The sequence below is a fragment of the Anopheles aquasalis genome, chromosome 2 (assembly GCF_943734665.1).
Source record: "Anopheles aquasalis chromosome 2, idAnoAquaMG_Q_19, whole genome shotgun sequence".
NCBI lineage: Eukaryota > Metazoa > Arthropoda > Insecta > Diptera > Culicidae > Anopheles > Anopheles aquasalis.
Window position 1 is genome coordinate 32,492,501 of NC_064877.1, and position 12,500 is coordinate 32,505,000.

The 12,500-nt window shown below is 50.5% G+C and overlaps 4 protein-coding genes and 1 long non-coding RNA gene across 10 annotated transcripts in view; 3 read left to right on the forward strand and 2 right to left on the reverse strand.

The window, feature by feature from the left end:
* LOC126569546 (putative uncharacterized protein DDB_G0277255) overlaps positions 1 to 1,751 on the forward strand; it is a 3,870-nt gene extending 2,119 nt beyond the window's left edge. The window contains exon 1 of the mRNA XM_050226722.1: positions 1 to 1,751. This exon is cut by the window's left edge and continues 2,119 nt beyond it. Coding sequence (XP_050082679.1) covers positions 1 to 189 — 189 coding nt within the window. The 3' untranslated portion in view covers positions 190 to 1,751.
* Position 1,752: 1 nt separating this feature from the next.
* LOC126569548 (uncharacterized) lies at positions 1,753 to 2,197 on the reverse strand. The gene is made up of 2 exons (XR_007607803.1): positions 2,058 to 2,197; positions 1,753 to 1,947 (listed from the first exon to the last, which is right to left on the reverse strand). It is a non-coding gene; the product is annotated as an uncharacterized LOC126569548 (long non-coding RNA).
* A 32-nt stretch (positions 2,198 to 2,229) lies between these two features.
* Positions 2,230 to 5,393, forward strand: LOC126571615 (trans-Golgi network integral membrane protein 2-like). Of its 3 annotated transcripts, none has more exons than XM_050230291.1 (2): positions 2,230 to 2,344; positions 2,409 to 5,393. In XM_050230291.1, the coding sequence occupies exon 2, from the start codon at positions 2,626 to 2,628 to the stop codon at positions 4,129 to 4,131; it is 1,506 nt and encodes a 501-aa protein (XP_050086248.1). In that variant the 5' UTR covers positions 2,230 to 2,344; positions 2,409 to 2,625; the 3' UTR covers positions 4,132 to 5,393. The 3 variants fall into 3 exon arrangements, with proteins under 3 accessions (XP_050086248.1, XP_050086250.1, XP_050086247.1); XM_050230293.1 differs by having other exon boundaries at positions 2,246 to 2,344; positions 2,414 to 5,393; XM_050230290.1 differs by having other exon boundaries at positions 2,280 to 2,344; positions 2,390 to 5,393.
* Positions 5,394 to 5,559: 166 nt separating this feature from the next.
* The window catches only part of LOC126571613 (E3 ubiquitin-protein ligase RNF19A-like), a 29,255-nt gene continuing 22,314 nt past the window's right edge, over positions 5,560 to 12,500 (reverse strand). For all 4 annotated transcript variants that reach the window (XM_050230287.1, XM_050230286.1, XM_050230285.1 and 1 more), the window contains 4 exons: positions 8,087 to 8,252; positions 7,832 to 7,991; positions 7,464 to 7,752; positions 5,560 to 7,389 (listed from right to left, as the gene is read on the reverse strand). In XM_050230287.1, coding sequence (XP_050086244.1) covers positions 6,481 to 7,389; positions 7,464 to 7,752; positions 7,832 to 7,991; positions 8,087 to 8,252 — 1,524 coding nt within the window. In that variant the 3' untranslated portion in view covers positions 5,560 to 6,480. The remainder of the gene's footprint in view (positions 7,390 to 7,463; positions 7,753 to 7,831; positions 7,992 to 8,086; positions 8,253 to 12,500) is intronic.
* Positions 10,920 to 12,500, forward strand: part of LOC126571616 (uncharacterized) — a 3,798-nt gene continuing 2,217 nt past the window's right edge. The window contains exon 1 of the mRNA XM_050230294.1: positions 10,920 to 11,126. The gene's annotated coding sequence lies outside the window, so the exon portion shown is untranslated. The remainder of the gene's footprint in view (positions 11,127 to 12,500) is intronic.

Genomic DNA, 12,500 nt, shown 5'->3' on the forward strand with positions numbered 1-12,500 from the left:
TTTCTGAACGATACCATTGTGCAGCAGCAGCAGCAGAACAAAAAGACAGGGGCGGGAAGTGGAAGCAGTCTTTCGGCGAGCATTGGCGGTGGCAGTACCGGAGGGATCAACGATCCACCAGCAGCCATCCAACGTAAGGCTGCTTCGCACTCGAAAATCAACGAGCCAATCCTGGAAACACGCTGTTAAGGTCCTGGTTTAGGTAGCACGGTTTAATCCATCTTGCATTGTGCGATCGTGTCAGTTGAATGGTTGAAACTCTTCGCAGGATCCTGTTTTAGTTTTTAATTTCTAGAAGCAAATGTATCAATTCTCCCATTTCACTGTTACCTAGCCGCGAACAGCGAACTGCTGAATTATGGTACATTGATGACTGCTATGGTTTGCTAATGTTTGGCATAGCAAACGGCAAACATTCAAGCGTAAGGAATAAGGAACAGCATATGATTAATGAGAATCGGCACGCGGTCTGTTGGAACGAGAGAAAACAGATTTGGGCAATATCAAGGGGTAACATTTTAAGCCACACAGCGATTTACATGACAAAAACCATAGTATGATTCTTATGGACGTCGTCGATCAACGCTAGAGGTTAGAGTTAAGAGATACGATGAGAGTCGAGGACAATTTAGCAACCAGTAGGTAGAAGTAGAAACCAAAAGTTTCACAGCATTAGACGGAGCGGGTAAAAGGTTGTCACTATCGGCACTCATGGTGGAAGCTGGGAGTGCGACGAAGGATTTGTCTTAAGGAAGATGCGCAGACTAGGCTAGGCAGGCGAATTGATAAGAAGAGAAAAAGGGGGAGAACCTATAAACGACAGTATTATAATGTCACGTAATGGATGGACTGCTGTTCAAGCAGGAATTGATTAGTTCAGACTTACGGAAAAGGATCTACTAACCATAATTATACCGTAACGAACGTTTGAAATCGTGATTCTGTATTATGTAGACGCTGTAGAAGAAATTCGCAAAACTTATGATTTTACTTTGATGATTCTACTTTAACGACGCTTGATCGCTGTATCGGTTCTTGGCGAATGGTTTGCGAAGCATGTAAATAGCTGCTGTGCCATTGCTGTATAATTTGCGAGAAGGATTGTCTAGCGTTTAGCGCAAAAGCGCGCGTGTTTGGAGGTAATTCCTTTGGTTTGCTTAATCAAATCGTAAATGTGAATGTTCGAATTCAGATTAGTTAGACAATGAAAACATAAGATCGATTCGAAAGGACACATGAGCAACGTCGAGTGTCGTCACAAGGTGATAATTCGTTACGGAAGACGCATGCAAATATTAGAGAATCACTCCTTCAAACTGCCAACAATGTAATGCACATTCCGTAACACCTACAACTGATCCCCTCATTTAATCAATCGAGAAAGCACCCTTTTAACAAATGTTGTACATATTTCAACCAGAAACGAAACTAAACCGCTGTTGTTTCGCCCCACTTTCCCCGATCCTGCGACCTCTGGTGCATCAGCGGTTCTCTTGAGCCGAAGGCGGGGCCGGGTTAGGGGTGTCCAGGCACTTTGGATCGTAGATATCCTTTTTACCTGAGCGCACCGCAGCAGCCACAGACCATGCAGGTTCGGTTCGGACTTCTGTGCTGATTTAACCTGACTTTTCAGGTTACCCTCACGACCCAGGTACTCCCAGCCCTAGAAGATGTGGTGCAAAAATCAGAATTTTCTGATTATTCACAATTTCATGATGATAAACTAAAATAAAATTCGACGAAAACTTCAACTTTTGGTGTTTACATTTTACAGCGATTTATTCAACCATCTCATTTGTGCGTGCGAGAATGTCCGCTGGAGGTATATCGTTCCGTTCCAGGCTCAATTTGTCCTGAGATAGTCATCAAATTTTGTGAGACTGTTGTTCCAGCCGAACGCCTCATGATGCCGGCTATCTGTGGTTGCGCCTTGGTTTTTGTTGGTTGCTGTAACGAATTAAGGTGGTTCTGATTAGGATTCTTCGATACGATGCACAGATGCTGCGGTTTTTAGTAAACCTTACGTTTGCAGCAAAGCGACCGGCATCAAAACTTACCGCTTCTTTTCCTGATATCAATTCCGAGATGGTTTTAACGAGCACCGCTCCTGATGAAAGCACAAAAATTAGTGAAAATTTTGTAGGACAGTTTTGGCGTCCTGTCCTGTTCGAGTCCACATTACACGCGGTGGTGGTAGGTGCCTCGTTTCTGAAATCTTCTCGCTGTTCCGAACTGTCAAGTGCGAGAGGTCGCGGATGATGTGAACGCGGCCGGGGTTTTGTTGTTTTGATCCTCTTCAGTGCACTAGGGCAATCGAAAATCGTCGCAGAACGGAGAACAACGAGTGAGTAATCTAGTCCGGTCGACGTGCAAAAATCATTCGTAATAGTTTGTCCTTTTTGGCGTAGAATAGGCCACCTGCCCTAACCGAGGCAGGCTGCAGCGTGTTCTGTTGGTCGCTATGGTCACCAGCAAAAGTCGGGAGTAGCAAAAAAAAACGATTTCCTGCGAACCGGAGCAATTTCTCGAGCACAAAAGCAACCCGCTCTCAATCCGTCCACCAAGAGGGCCGAAAGGAGCCCAATCCGAAGAGCTAGTCACCGAGGCATCATCTACGTAACCGGCATGAAGCTGCAAATGGAAGCAATTATCCTGAGCCTGGTGCTTGCACTGGCGACTGTCGTGAGAGCGGCACCACCGCCACTTGTACGAACGGCAGGAACGACCGGTCCCCCGGCCAAGGACAACACCTCGGCCCTCCTAACGCCGGCACAAGAAGGTAGTAACGAGAACGTTCCGCAGTGGCAGCTCGGCTGCACCGACAACAGCACACGGCCGGACTGTGTCGCCCTGAAGGCGGTGCTGCAAGAGCTGGGAAGTTACCGGCCCGAAGAACCGACGGCTGCAATCAACGACGGAATGGTGACCCCGCTGACGCCCGATGAAGTGGACCAATTTTGTCAGAAGCTGCCGCAAACGGCTGACCTGCTTCCGGCGGAGTTGAAGAAAAAGGTACAAAACTATGCACCGATGAAAAAAATGATACCCTGCACGATCGCATGTGTGCAAACCGTTCCGCATACCAACCCCGAGGAAGAGCGAGTGAATGATCGTTGCCGTGCACTGTTGATCGGAGCCGAGCTCATCGTACAGGCGGAACGGAACAAGCCCGAGCAGAAGGTTGAAACCGTTAGTGCCGGGTCAAAGTTGAAGGTTGAACATGTGGAGAGCAATCTGAAGCAACCCGCCGCCGCCCTCGTGAAACAACCGGTCACAGATGTGAAGGACAAGGTATCGGGAGCGGAGCCCGGCAAAACCAACGGCACTGCTCTCGTCGGCGAGGGTAAAGTCGGGGAGAGTGATCACAAGCTTGAAGTTCCGCTACCGGTGCCCGAGCATGCCGCTGCAAATCACCAAGGTAACGGCGGAGAAGTAGGCGATGGAGCTGCTGCTGCTGCTGCTGCTGCTGCTGCTGTCGCTGCTCCAGCTGCCGCCCCTGCTGCTCCTGCTCCTGCTCCTGGTGGGCAACCTGACGAGCAGCCGAAGGTTGTCGAAAACCCGGACCTGAAAATGCCGACCGATGAGGAGGATGATGAACGGTCGGATGAGGATGACATCACTGGCAATAAGGCACCGCTCGATGGCACTCTGAAAGATCCGGACGTCGCGGACCCCGGAGATGAAACGAACTTTGAGGAGGAGAACGATTCCCAGGACAGCATGCTGGATAGCCGGAACGGTGAGGAACCACCGGTGAAGGCCAGTAAGGACCGGGAGCCAGCGGTGGTGATGCCGGAGGATGAGGACGGTGAACGGGAGAAGGTGGCGGCGGGCAACATTATCCAGGGCCCGGTAGATCCGTTCTACAACCAGAACGATTCCAACTTTTTCTCCTACTTCCTGTTCGCCATGTTCAGCTGTGCGCTCTGCTACGTGGCTTATCACAACAAATCGAAGCTACTGGGACTGGTGGTTGAGGGTCGGCCACGCACCAGCAGTGGCCGAGGGGGATTCAGCAAGGGCCGCAAACATACGGCCGCCTACCGTAAGCTGGATTCCAACCTCGAGGAAGCGATCACATCCGGCAGTGCGCCGGCCGGCAGTCATTCGTCATCACAAATCATCTACTGAGCGATCGATTGTTCCCGCCTGATCCTTTACCTTCCTAGTGCTCCCTTTTTCCATGAGGCCTTGTAAATATTTCCCTCGCGATTCCCATTCGATCTTCATTTCACAACCCGTGTCTCTCTCTCTTTCTCTGCCTTTTCCTCTCCTCTTTCGTGATGGCATGTTCTTCAATTCATGTTTTCCCCATTCTTGTCTCGTCTCGCTTGACCTTGCGCCTTAGATTTATGATATTCACGAAGCGAGCAACCTGTAGGTGGGAGTACAGACGCGTCCACACAGGCGTCCTTCCTTTCGTAGATCGCATCGATTTCGTCGCTCTCCACCGGCAACACACACGGCAGCGTTCATCCGGCTCTTCAAAAGGAAAGTCGCGCGCACGAGAGCGGCCGTGTATGGTTAGTGAATGATGATAGTTAGTAACACGGTGGCTTTCTTATACGCTTTGCACGCCGTCATCATCACCGATTGATTGATCGCAAAGAAACGTCCCGCAACCCCCTCTGTTGATCAATAAAATGGAAAGGAAAGAATTTTTACAAACTGAAACCACCGAGTCTTCTTTTCGCCACCGGGGTTGCTCTCGATGCTTGTTTCAGCCCTTCCATTGGCCAGCGTACGGCAGCGCTGCTATCGCCGCGCCATTATCAGGGTGCGCTATCTTCAAAGCGATACAAAACGCTCAACAATGTTTGGGATTAACCCCCCCGGCTATCGGTGGCCTGTGCAATAATAATTTTAGATTTTGCACGGAAAGCCCCACTAGATTATCAAACCCGGCGCAGCGCCGCAAAGTGTCGTCATCCGCTACACGTTGCACAGAACACGTTCTAAGCGTTGGATATTGGAGCGTTGGAGCGGAAATTCCGTGGGGGGTAGTTTTGTCATTTACATTTCTTTACTTTTCTAGTAAGCAAGAGTGTCGATTTATTTGTAGAAAATAAAGCGAACTATCATTTCCGTTTTGGTGTGATAACTGGGAACGAGTGCGGTTCGCCGTTGCTTATCTCAGCATTGTGTTCTATTCCCTTGTCCCCGGGTTTCATATACATACGATAGGCCACATCATCATCATAACGCAACCGCGTATACACATGTGTTGTCGATAGATGGGGGTTGCCCAAGAACCGGGAACTGCTTTGAGCAACATGGTTTATGATCGTCGTCTCTGTAGTGGAATGTAGGAAATTTCCGCGATGCCGTCCACTGGAAATCGGGTTGTTATTTAATGAAGCGTAGCCGACTGGTGCCATTGTTCCATGTAAAAGACGATAAATAAAAACGATTTCCCAAGTATAACTCTTTCTTTGCCCGTGACACATAACCAGACCGTGCGCTAGGGGAATTGGTTAGAGTTTCGGATACAGTAGCCCGATAACGTGAAATAACTGTGACACCGAAAAGGTTGCATTAACGTATAACGGATCGTTAGTGTAAATTTTAAAGTCTATATTCCATGCTGCTACACATCACATGCTCATTATTCTCACTCTCGCTAGCTGTCGATCATCAAAACCGCGATGATCGCACGCTCCCTTCTCCTTCGTTCGATATTAGCATCTCCCTCTCTAGATACCCAGCCATGGCCTTTCGCTCTCCTCCCCGCGTTTGCTCATCATTCTACAAACGTTTGCGTTAAATAGAGAACAAAAAGAAACTCTGAAGGAGGAAAACTTATAATCGCACAAACGGCGAAAAACGGGATTGGCTAGTAAGAACCGTCCTCGGACCTCATCCATTAGGCGTCCGATACACCCACCCGGGATGACGGGTGCGGCGGGGAGAGGGACTCTGGAGGTTACTTAAAAAACTATCTGTGTGTTCCACAAGCCGCATATGGCCCATCATTAGCTTCATGATCGTTTTTGAACCTGTTTTTTTTTACTTTCTTTCCGCGATAGACGAAACAACAATTAAGCACGCACAAATTCCGCACGCGGTATCGTCACCGGCAAACACTCACGCGTCTGCTTCTGCTTTATCCCTCCAGCCTCTTTCTAACCGCGTTCTCCTAACCTAGCTGTAATTTTTTTCTTTTGTTAAACAAACTCAGCCTCAACAGCCTTCGAAAGATCGCAATCGGCCAACAGTTGCCAAAGCAGATTCAACGAGAGATAAAGCAGTAAGCCGTTTGGCACCCTCCCCACCGTGCCCTACCCAGTCTTGTGTTGTCCTCCTCCGTACTGTGGACAGTGACGAAATGTTCTTAATCGCGCTGATCTGATTCCGTCTCGCTAGTGATCGTAGAAACTGGGCACCGGGTGTAGTATTGGATAGAAAAAACGAACAAAATGCATTACCCCGGCGCTTTGCCTCTTTTGGTTGTTTCGGTTGGAAGTCGCAGAGGATGGCGGTTTACGATGATCCGGTGGCGGATCGACCGCCGGTTGTGTCGCTTCGTTCCGCTCGGCCCGATTCGATCGTGGCAGTTGTCGGTTCGCTTGGGTTGGGAAGAGAGAAGAACAGATTGCGCAGTATGTGCGTTCGCGATTTGGGTGTGGTTGGTAGACGCTCGGCTGACGAATTATCACTATCGCCCCCGCCACCAGCACCCACAGTCATCACAGTCAGTGCGGTAGTGGAAGAGGAATTTGACGAGCCGAGACACAGCGGCCTGGACTCGTTGGTTTGATTCTGGGCCATTTCCGAGGTGCTCGACGACAGTGTGGCGGCAAGGGTCGGTCGATCGATCAGGATCGCTCGATTGATCGCTTCACTCGATGAGGTGCTGCAGCTACTGCTGCTGCTGCTGCTGCTGCTGCTGCTATTTGCCTTAGATGCTGATGATGATGATGATCTCGCTACTGCAGGCGATGGGTTTAGTGATCTCGAAAGTTGATGATGCTGCGATGGTTGCGATTGGTGGTGATTGTTCAGACAAGCGGCCGCGGTTGATGCATTTGTGACCGCTGGCTGGATTGTCACCGCTGTCGACACGACAGGCATGGTGGCAGCTGGCTCCTCCACCTGATGATGGTGGTTCTGCTGCTGTTGCTGCTGCTGCTGATGCTGCTGTTGCAGTTGCTGCTCTTGCTGCTCTTCCTGCTCGAGGCTAACGTTCTCGGGGATGTTGTACGAACCGGTAGCACTGTCCACGGAAAGGTTGCGATGCTGACCGGATCCTAGCTTCGGTATCAGCTTGCCAAAGTTGATGCGCTTGTGCGCGGAAGACACGCTGGTTGAATCGAAATCGTCCCGGAATGATCGCTCGGAGCTACGGAATGAACGTCCACTGCCTAGACTTGCCTTATCGGCAGCCGTGTCCTACAAGTAAAAAAGGATGCGTTCCGTTAATCATATTTGTCGTGTATCTCCTGGCATACCGCGCCGTTTTGTACCTGATCCAGTGAGACAGTGTACCAGATATCACAGGAATCCTTTTTACCATCGATGACATAGCAGACGGTGTTGTCGAAGCGTACTCGCTCCGACGTCCCGTCCTCGCTGAACGCACTCGAGTCGGTTTGCGGTTGCTGCTGTTGCTGCTGCTTGTAGCTCAGTATCGAACCGGCCAGTGCCTTCGTCGAAGCTGCATCGTTCAGCGTGTTGCCGGACTTTTCGCTCACACACGTCACGGCCGAAGCCGTCTCCGATGTGCTCACATCCGCCTGTACCTCCAGCCGATGCCTGTGAGACGGAAAACGTGAGCGTGAGTGTGTTGCTACCCCAAGTGTAAGGGCAGATTTCGGAGCATGGCGGTACATACCCAGTGATGCTGCCAGCGAGAGCGGTCGTCGATGGGTTTGCTACACCGTACGTCGAATGCTGACTGGACACGCCAAGATGGCTACCGCTAGCAACGCTCAGGCTGACTTCTCCGATGCTCGTAGCACCGATGCGCGATACAGCATCCACACTGGCAGCGTCTGACGATGGAAATGGAGAGAGATTGATGGGAGAATGAAATTAGATTTGGAAACTTTTCGTTCCGACGAGTGCTGCTACATTTACGAAGCCTTACCATGGTTTCGTGAACCGTTGTCTTCCTCCTCGTCAAACTCGAACTTGGTCCCTTCGCCACACCCGGCACGGCACAGCGAGACCGGGACCACTCCGTACACGTAAAACAACAGTATTGGCACACCGATAGCAACGGCTAGTCCGGCCAGGACGGGCGAAACGATAACCTACAACGAAAGAGAAAACACTCAACGTTAAGTCTCAACAAGAATGGATCACGAAGAAAAATGCCATACGCGATACAGCATCCTTCGATCTGAGAGAAATTACAATTCATTTTGAATGGTCTCCCCATGGATGTCGACATCGTTGCAATGCCGTGCATATTGCATTCCGCAACATTTGAAATCCCATCATGACCCAAGCTTGACACGAAGATTTTAATAATTGAATCCTTTTCGATTCCTCCCCTAATATGTCCTTCTGCGAATCATTTCATTCGACAAAATGGCGAGCACGTCAACAGAATCATTCCTTCCCCCCTAAGCTATAGCTCTCGCTCGTATCCTTCCACCGTACACCGTACATACACCGCCGTATCACACGAATATAGGTCACCGTCCCCCACCTCACCCCTCCCACCGATCTTCCGCTTGTCGCTCTGACGTCATTGGCGCGATGTTGGCCGGTTGATTCGGTTGGTCGTTAGTGGTGGTTTAGTGAAACTAGGGCAAATCCCGTACACCCGTTAGCCTCGAGGCCCCCAGATGAAACATTCATCGAGCGGCGGGTGGTGAACTGACCGGAAAATGTAACGAAATCTGCCCGAGGGTCCAGCCATCCAACCGCCACCCAGGAAAGGTCAAAAGCTTTCCAGGAACGTAGTGGCGGGCCGCTTTGCATGTGCCCCATCGAATGTGTCTGGGGAATGAGTTCCGGTTCTCCGACATACCAGTCACCATATCCATTCGCAAATAGCCGCCAGGACACTCTCTAGCGACCGCAGCCAGGAGTGGATAGCCAAAGGGAAGGAAAGGATGTGCCTAAACACCGGACACGGTGCCTGTGTTGTGCTTTAAATATGCAAAAGCCCCAACGAACCTGCATCACTGCCAGGCAGCATCATCATGGCAGCGCGGGTTTGAACATCGCGCATTGAGCGAACTATTTCCCCTTGAAGTTTTATGAACTTCCGCGTACACGATGGCACCGCGACAGGACATGCAGACATAAGCATGACTGCAGCTTTACCTTTTTGCAAATAAGAAGGTTTACACGAATGCTGCTCTCTGCTTTGTGGAGTACACTTTGTGTTCCCCGTCTGTGTGCACGAGGTGTGCACGAGAGGACACAGGAGCGTGTCGTGTATAGAAGTAACGGGACATGAATGAAGCCCGTGTAGTGGCGAAGAGAAGACCTAGAGAAACTAACCAACGAGGGGTGCGCTCTCTTGGGCATTGAATCACTCAATTAATGTGCCGTTTAACTATTCATCACCGAAGTAGATGAGATTCTTTTCAAAACAGAAACACTTCGTGGCGAGTCGAGTGATGGCGTAGTCAGGATCTTTGTGAAGTGTCCAAAGAAACAGAACCGCATAACGATCGTTGAACGCTTCTCAAGAATGGTGAAAGGTATTCACTTGTCCCTTTTATGTGCTCGAAGCTCACGTCGAAGTAGAACATCGCGATTTTGGCGCAAAACCCTTCGGCGTACAACAAATCCAATCGGTTGTCCGATCGATTCGGAATACGTTTGAAGTTCCATATACCACCCAACCATAAAAGTTGTGGCTCTCTTGCGTATTTGAGGAAAGACTGGCCACATCCTCTAATGGATGGAAATTTGATTTAAACATAAAACGCCCCGTGGCTCGGCCCTATGCTCTACCAGCGGTACCAGCAGCCGACGATCACGCACAGGCTCAACAAAGCACGTTAACCACATTAACCGAGCGCAGTAATCCGGACTCGGTCTCGTTCTCGTCACGTCAGCTCATCTACGTAGTAATTGCATTAGGACCCGACCGACCGACCGACCGACCGTATCCTTAAACGCGCTCTTCTCTACGTCAACGGACTCTTCTAGGAACACAACCCTCACCACAAATCAATCCGTTTTTTTCGATAATAATCATGCCCTTTTGCATACGTTGGCAAGGCTTATCTTCACCATCAACAACCATCAGAATGCCACCCCCCCCCCCCCCCCCCCACTCCAGGAGGCCAAGAGGCTAGTGTCACTTTTGGGGCACCAAGTAGTACAGGAAGTGGGTGTGGGGACCATGTAATACAAAGTCACCATTTGGACGATATTCGGACGGAGAAGAGAGAATCGGATATGCGAGAGTTAAACAGAGAACAGAGCGAGAGGGAGCGAGTGAGAGAGGAGCTCCCTTTATGCGGCTGCATTACTTTCCTTCGTCAACACCACCTCAGTTCCACCCAGATTGTTGGTGGCACTTTAAAAGGGGAGCTGGGTGCTGCTGCTGCTTGCTTGCTCTCCTAGCACCGACCGGGGTGGTTGCAATAGCGCGCGAGCTCTCATATGATGCTCATCGAATCATATGTTTCCCCCTTTTCCACCCGTCCGCTTTGTCACCCTCTGCGGCCGCTAGAGAGCGCACTCGCTCGCTCTCTCTCTCTCTCTCTCTCTCTCTCTCTCTCTCTCTCTCTCTATGTTAACCATTTATGTTGAATGCTTCGCCGACAGCAGACGAGCCCCCGCGCAGAAGTGAAGGGGCTGGTGGTGTTCCAATTCGAAAATGCTCCAGTCTCTCTCTCTCTCTCTCTCTCTGTTTTGCTCTCTTGCTCTCTGTGAATTCCTTGGATGACGAACCATCCGATGGTCCGCGGCTCCCGCAACGATGAAGATCAGTTGTGCTGAAGGATTCGTCGAGTTTGCTGGTGGTGGTCCGCGTCCGACGCATCCGCGCCTTGAAAACCTTCAATATTCGGTGCCTTGTCTGAGTGTGTTGCTGGTGTGTAACGCATAAGTTAACGGAATTCACCACTAGCTAGAAAAGGGAAAAAAGTGTAGTAGATGGTTCGACGATTCCTTTAAAGTTACACAATTCTTCGCCGGAGCTGACACGCCGCTAGGTACGAGTCCTTTTTCGAACAGTGACCTCTATATCTCTAGAGGGTTTTGTTAGGATTCCGCAATAAAAGTGTCTCCAATCTTCAGTTCCACGAGAGTGCGAGTTCAGCAACTGGTGTGTCTGTGATGTTAATGTGCCTGCCGGATGTGGAGTAGTAGGGACTGGGCCGCAGGGGGGACTGGGAATGCCCGATATGGCGCCGAAAATGACGACGATGATGATGGTGGTGACGAAATCAAAATACGGAGGAACCACCATCGCCTTACTGGTGGCTCAAATCAGACGGAACAAACAAAGGAAGGTGTGCCCCTCGGTATGCCGTCAGCGGATGTGCGCCAAACGACCAAATCATGTGTACAGTGGCGGCGGTGATGAGGGGTGGTTTTGACATCCCTCCTTCACTGTAACATGCACTCGCACTTGTTCTCTCTCTCTCTCTCTCTCTCTCTCTCTCTCTCTCTCTCTCTCTCTCTCCGTCTCTCTATTCCCTCCAGTCCAGTCCGCACCTTATTCCACGCCCTTCCGAACCGAATCACGAGTGAACGAGTAAGGTGTGTACGGTCTGGGGAGTTCAGCAACATGAATCTGGTCCATTGGAGCGACCAAGCCCCTGCCATGGGCAGTTGAACCCTGTATCACGCTTGGAATGGCAGCTGTGAACCCTCCCTTTGCACTAAGTGCAGCATGAAGAAACGAGCACCAGCATCAGTAATCCGTCCACCAGCAGCTGGGGGAGCATAGAGAAAGCGAACCATACTGCCCCACGTGTGGCCACCAGTGTGGAGAGTTGGTACAATCTCCAATGAAAAATTCATACGCGTTTTTTTTTTGTTTTTCGTTTGGGGACGCCGCCGTCGCCGTGCCACGCCACATTCCACACCCAATGCGTATCGAAGCGTGATAATAAAAGCGTGCACAACAAGCGACTGGACCGACCGGAGAGCGCACTCTGTGCTTGTGTTACTGCGTGGAATGCAGAGCTGGTGCGAGCGTACCGTTGTGGCATAGCCGAACAGTTTAAACGAACCGTCACACCACTCTCGGAGCTTTTCGCTTTCCACAGGCGAGTATCTTGTCCTTGACCTAGAATGTCCTGGGACACGATTGTCCTGCCAGCCAGTGCCAGTGCCAGCAGTAGTTTCGGTTGCAGCATTCGGTCCCGATCCGAAGCCGAACGCCCTCCCATACGGTGCACTTTTTCGCCAAACACCGCGGGATATGTTGTTGTGACCAAATGTGTTTGCTAATTTGCGCTGGTGCCCTAGAGCTAAGAAAAGGGTTTACGCTGAAAAGAAGGTGTGCAGGATAGATTTCCAGTTACTGAAAGGAATGGTTTCGAGAAGAACATAAAGTTATTCAAAGGTGTTTTTCGACA

What these genes read in the sequence shown, in the direction of transcription:
- LOC126571615 (XM_050230291.1), top strand. Translation starts at nt 2,626, where the DNA reads ATGAAGCTGCAAATGGAAGCAATTATCCTGAGCCTGGTGCTTGCACTG.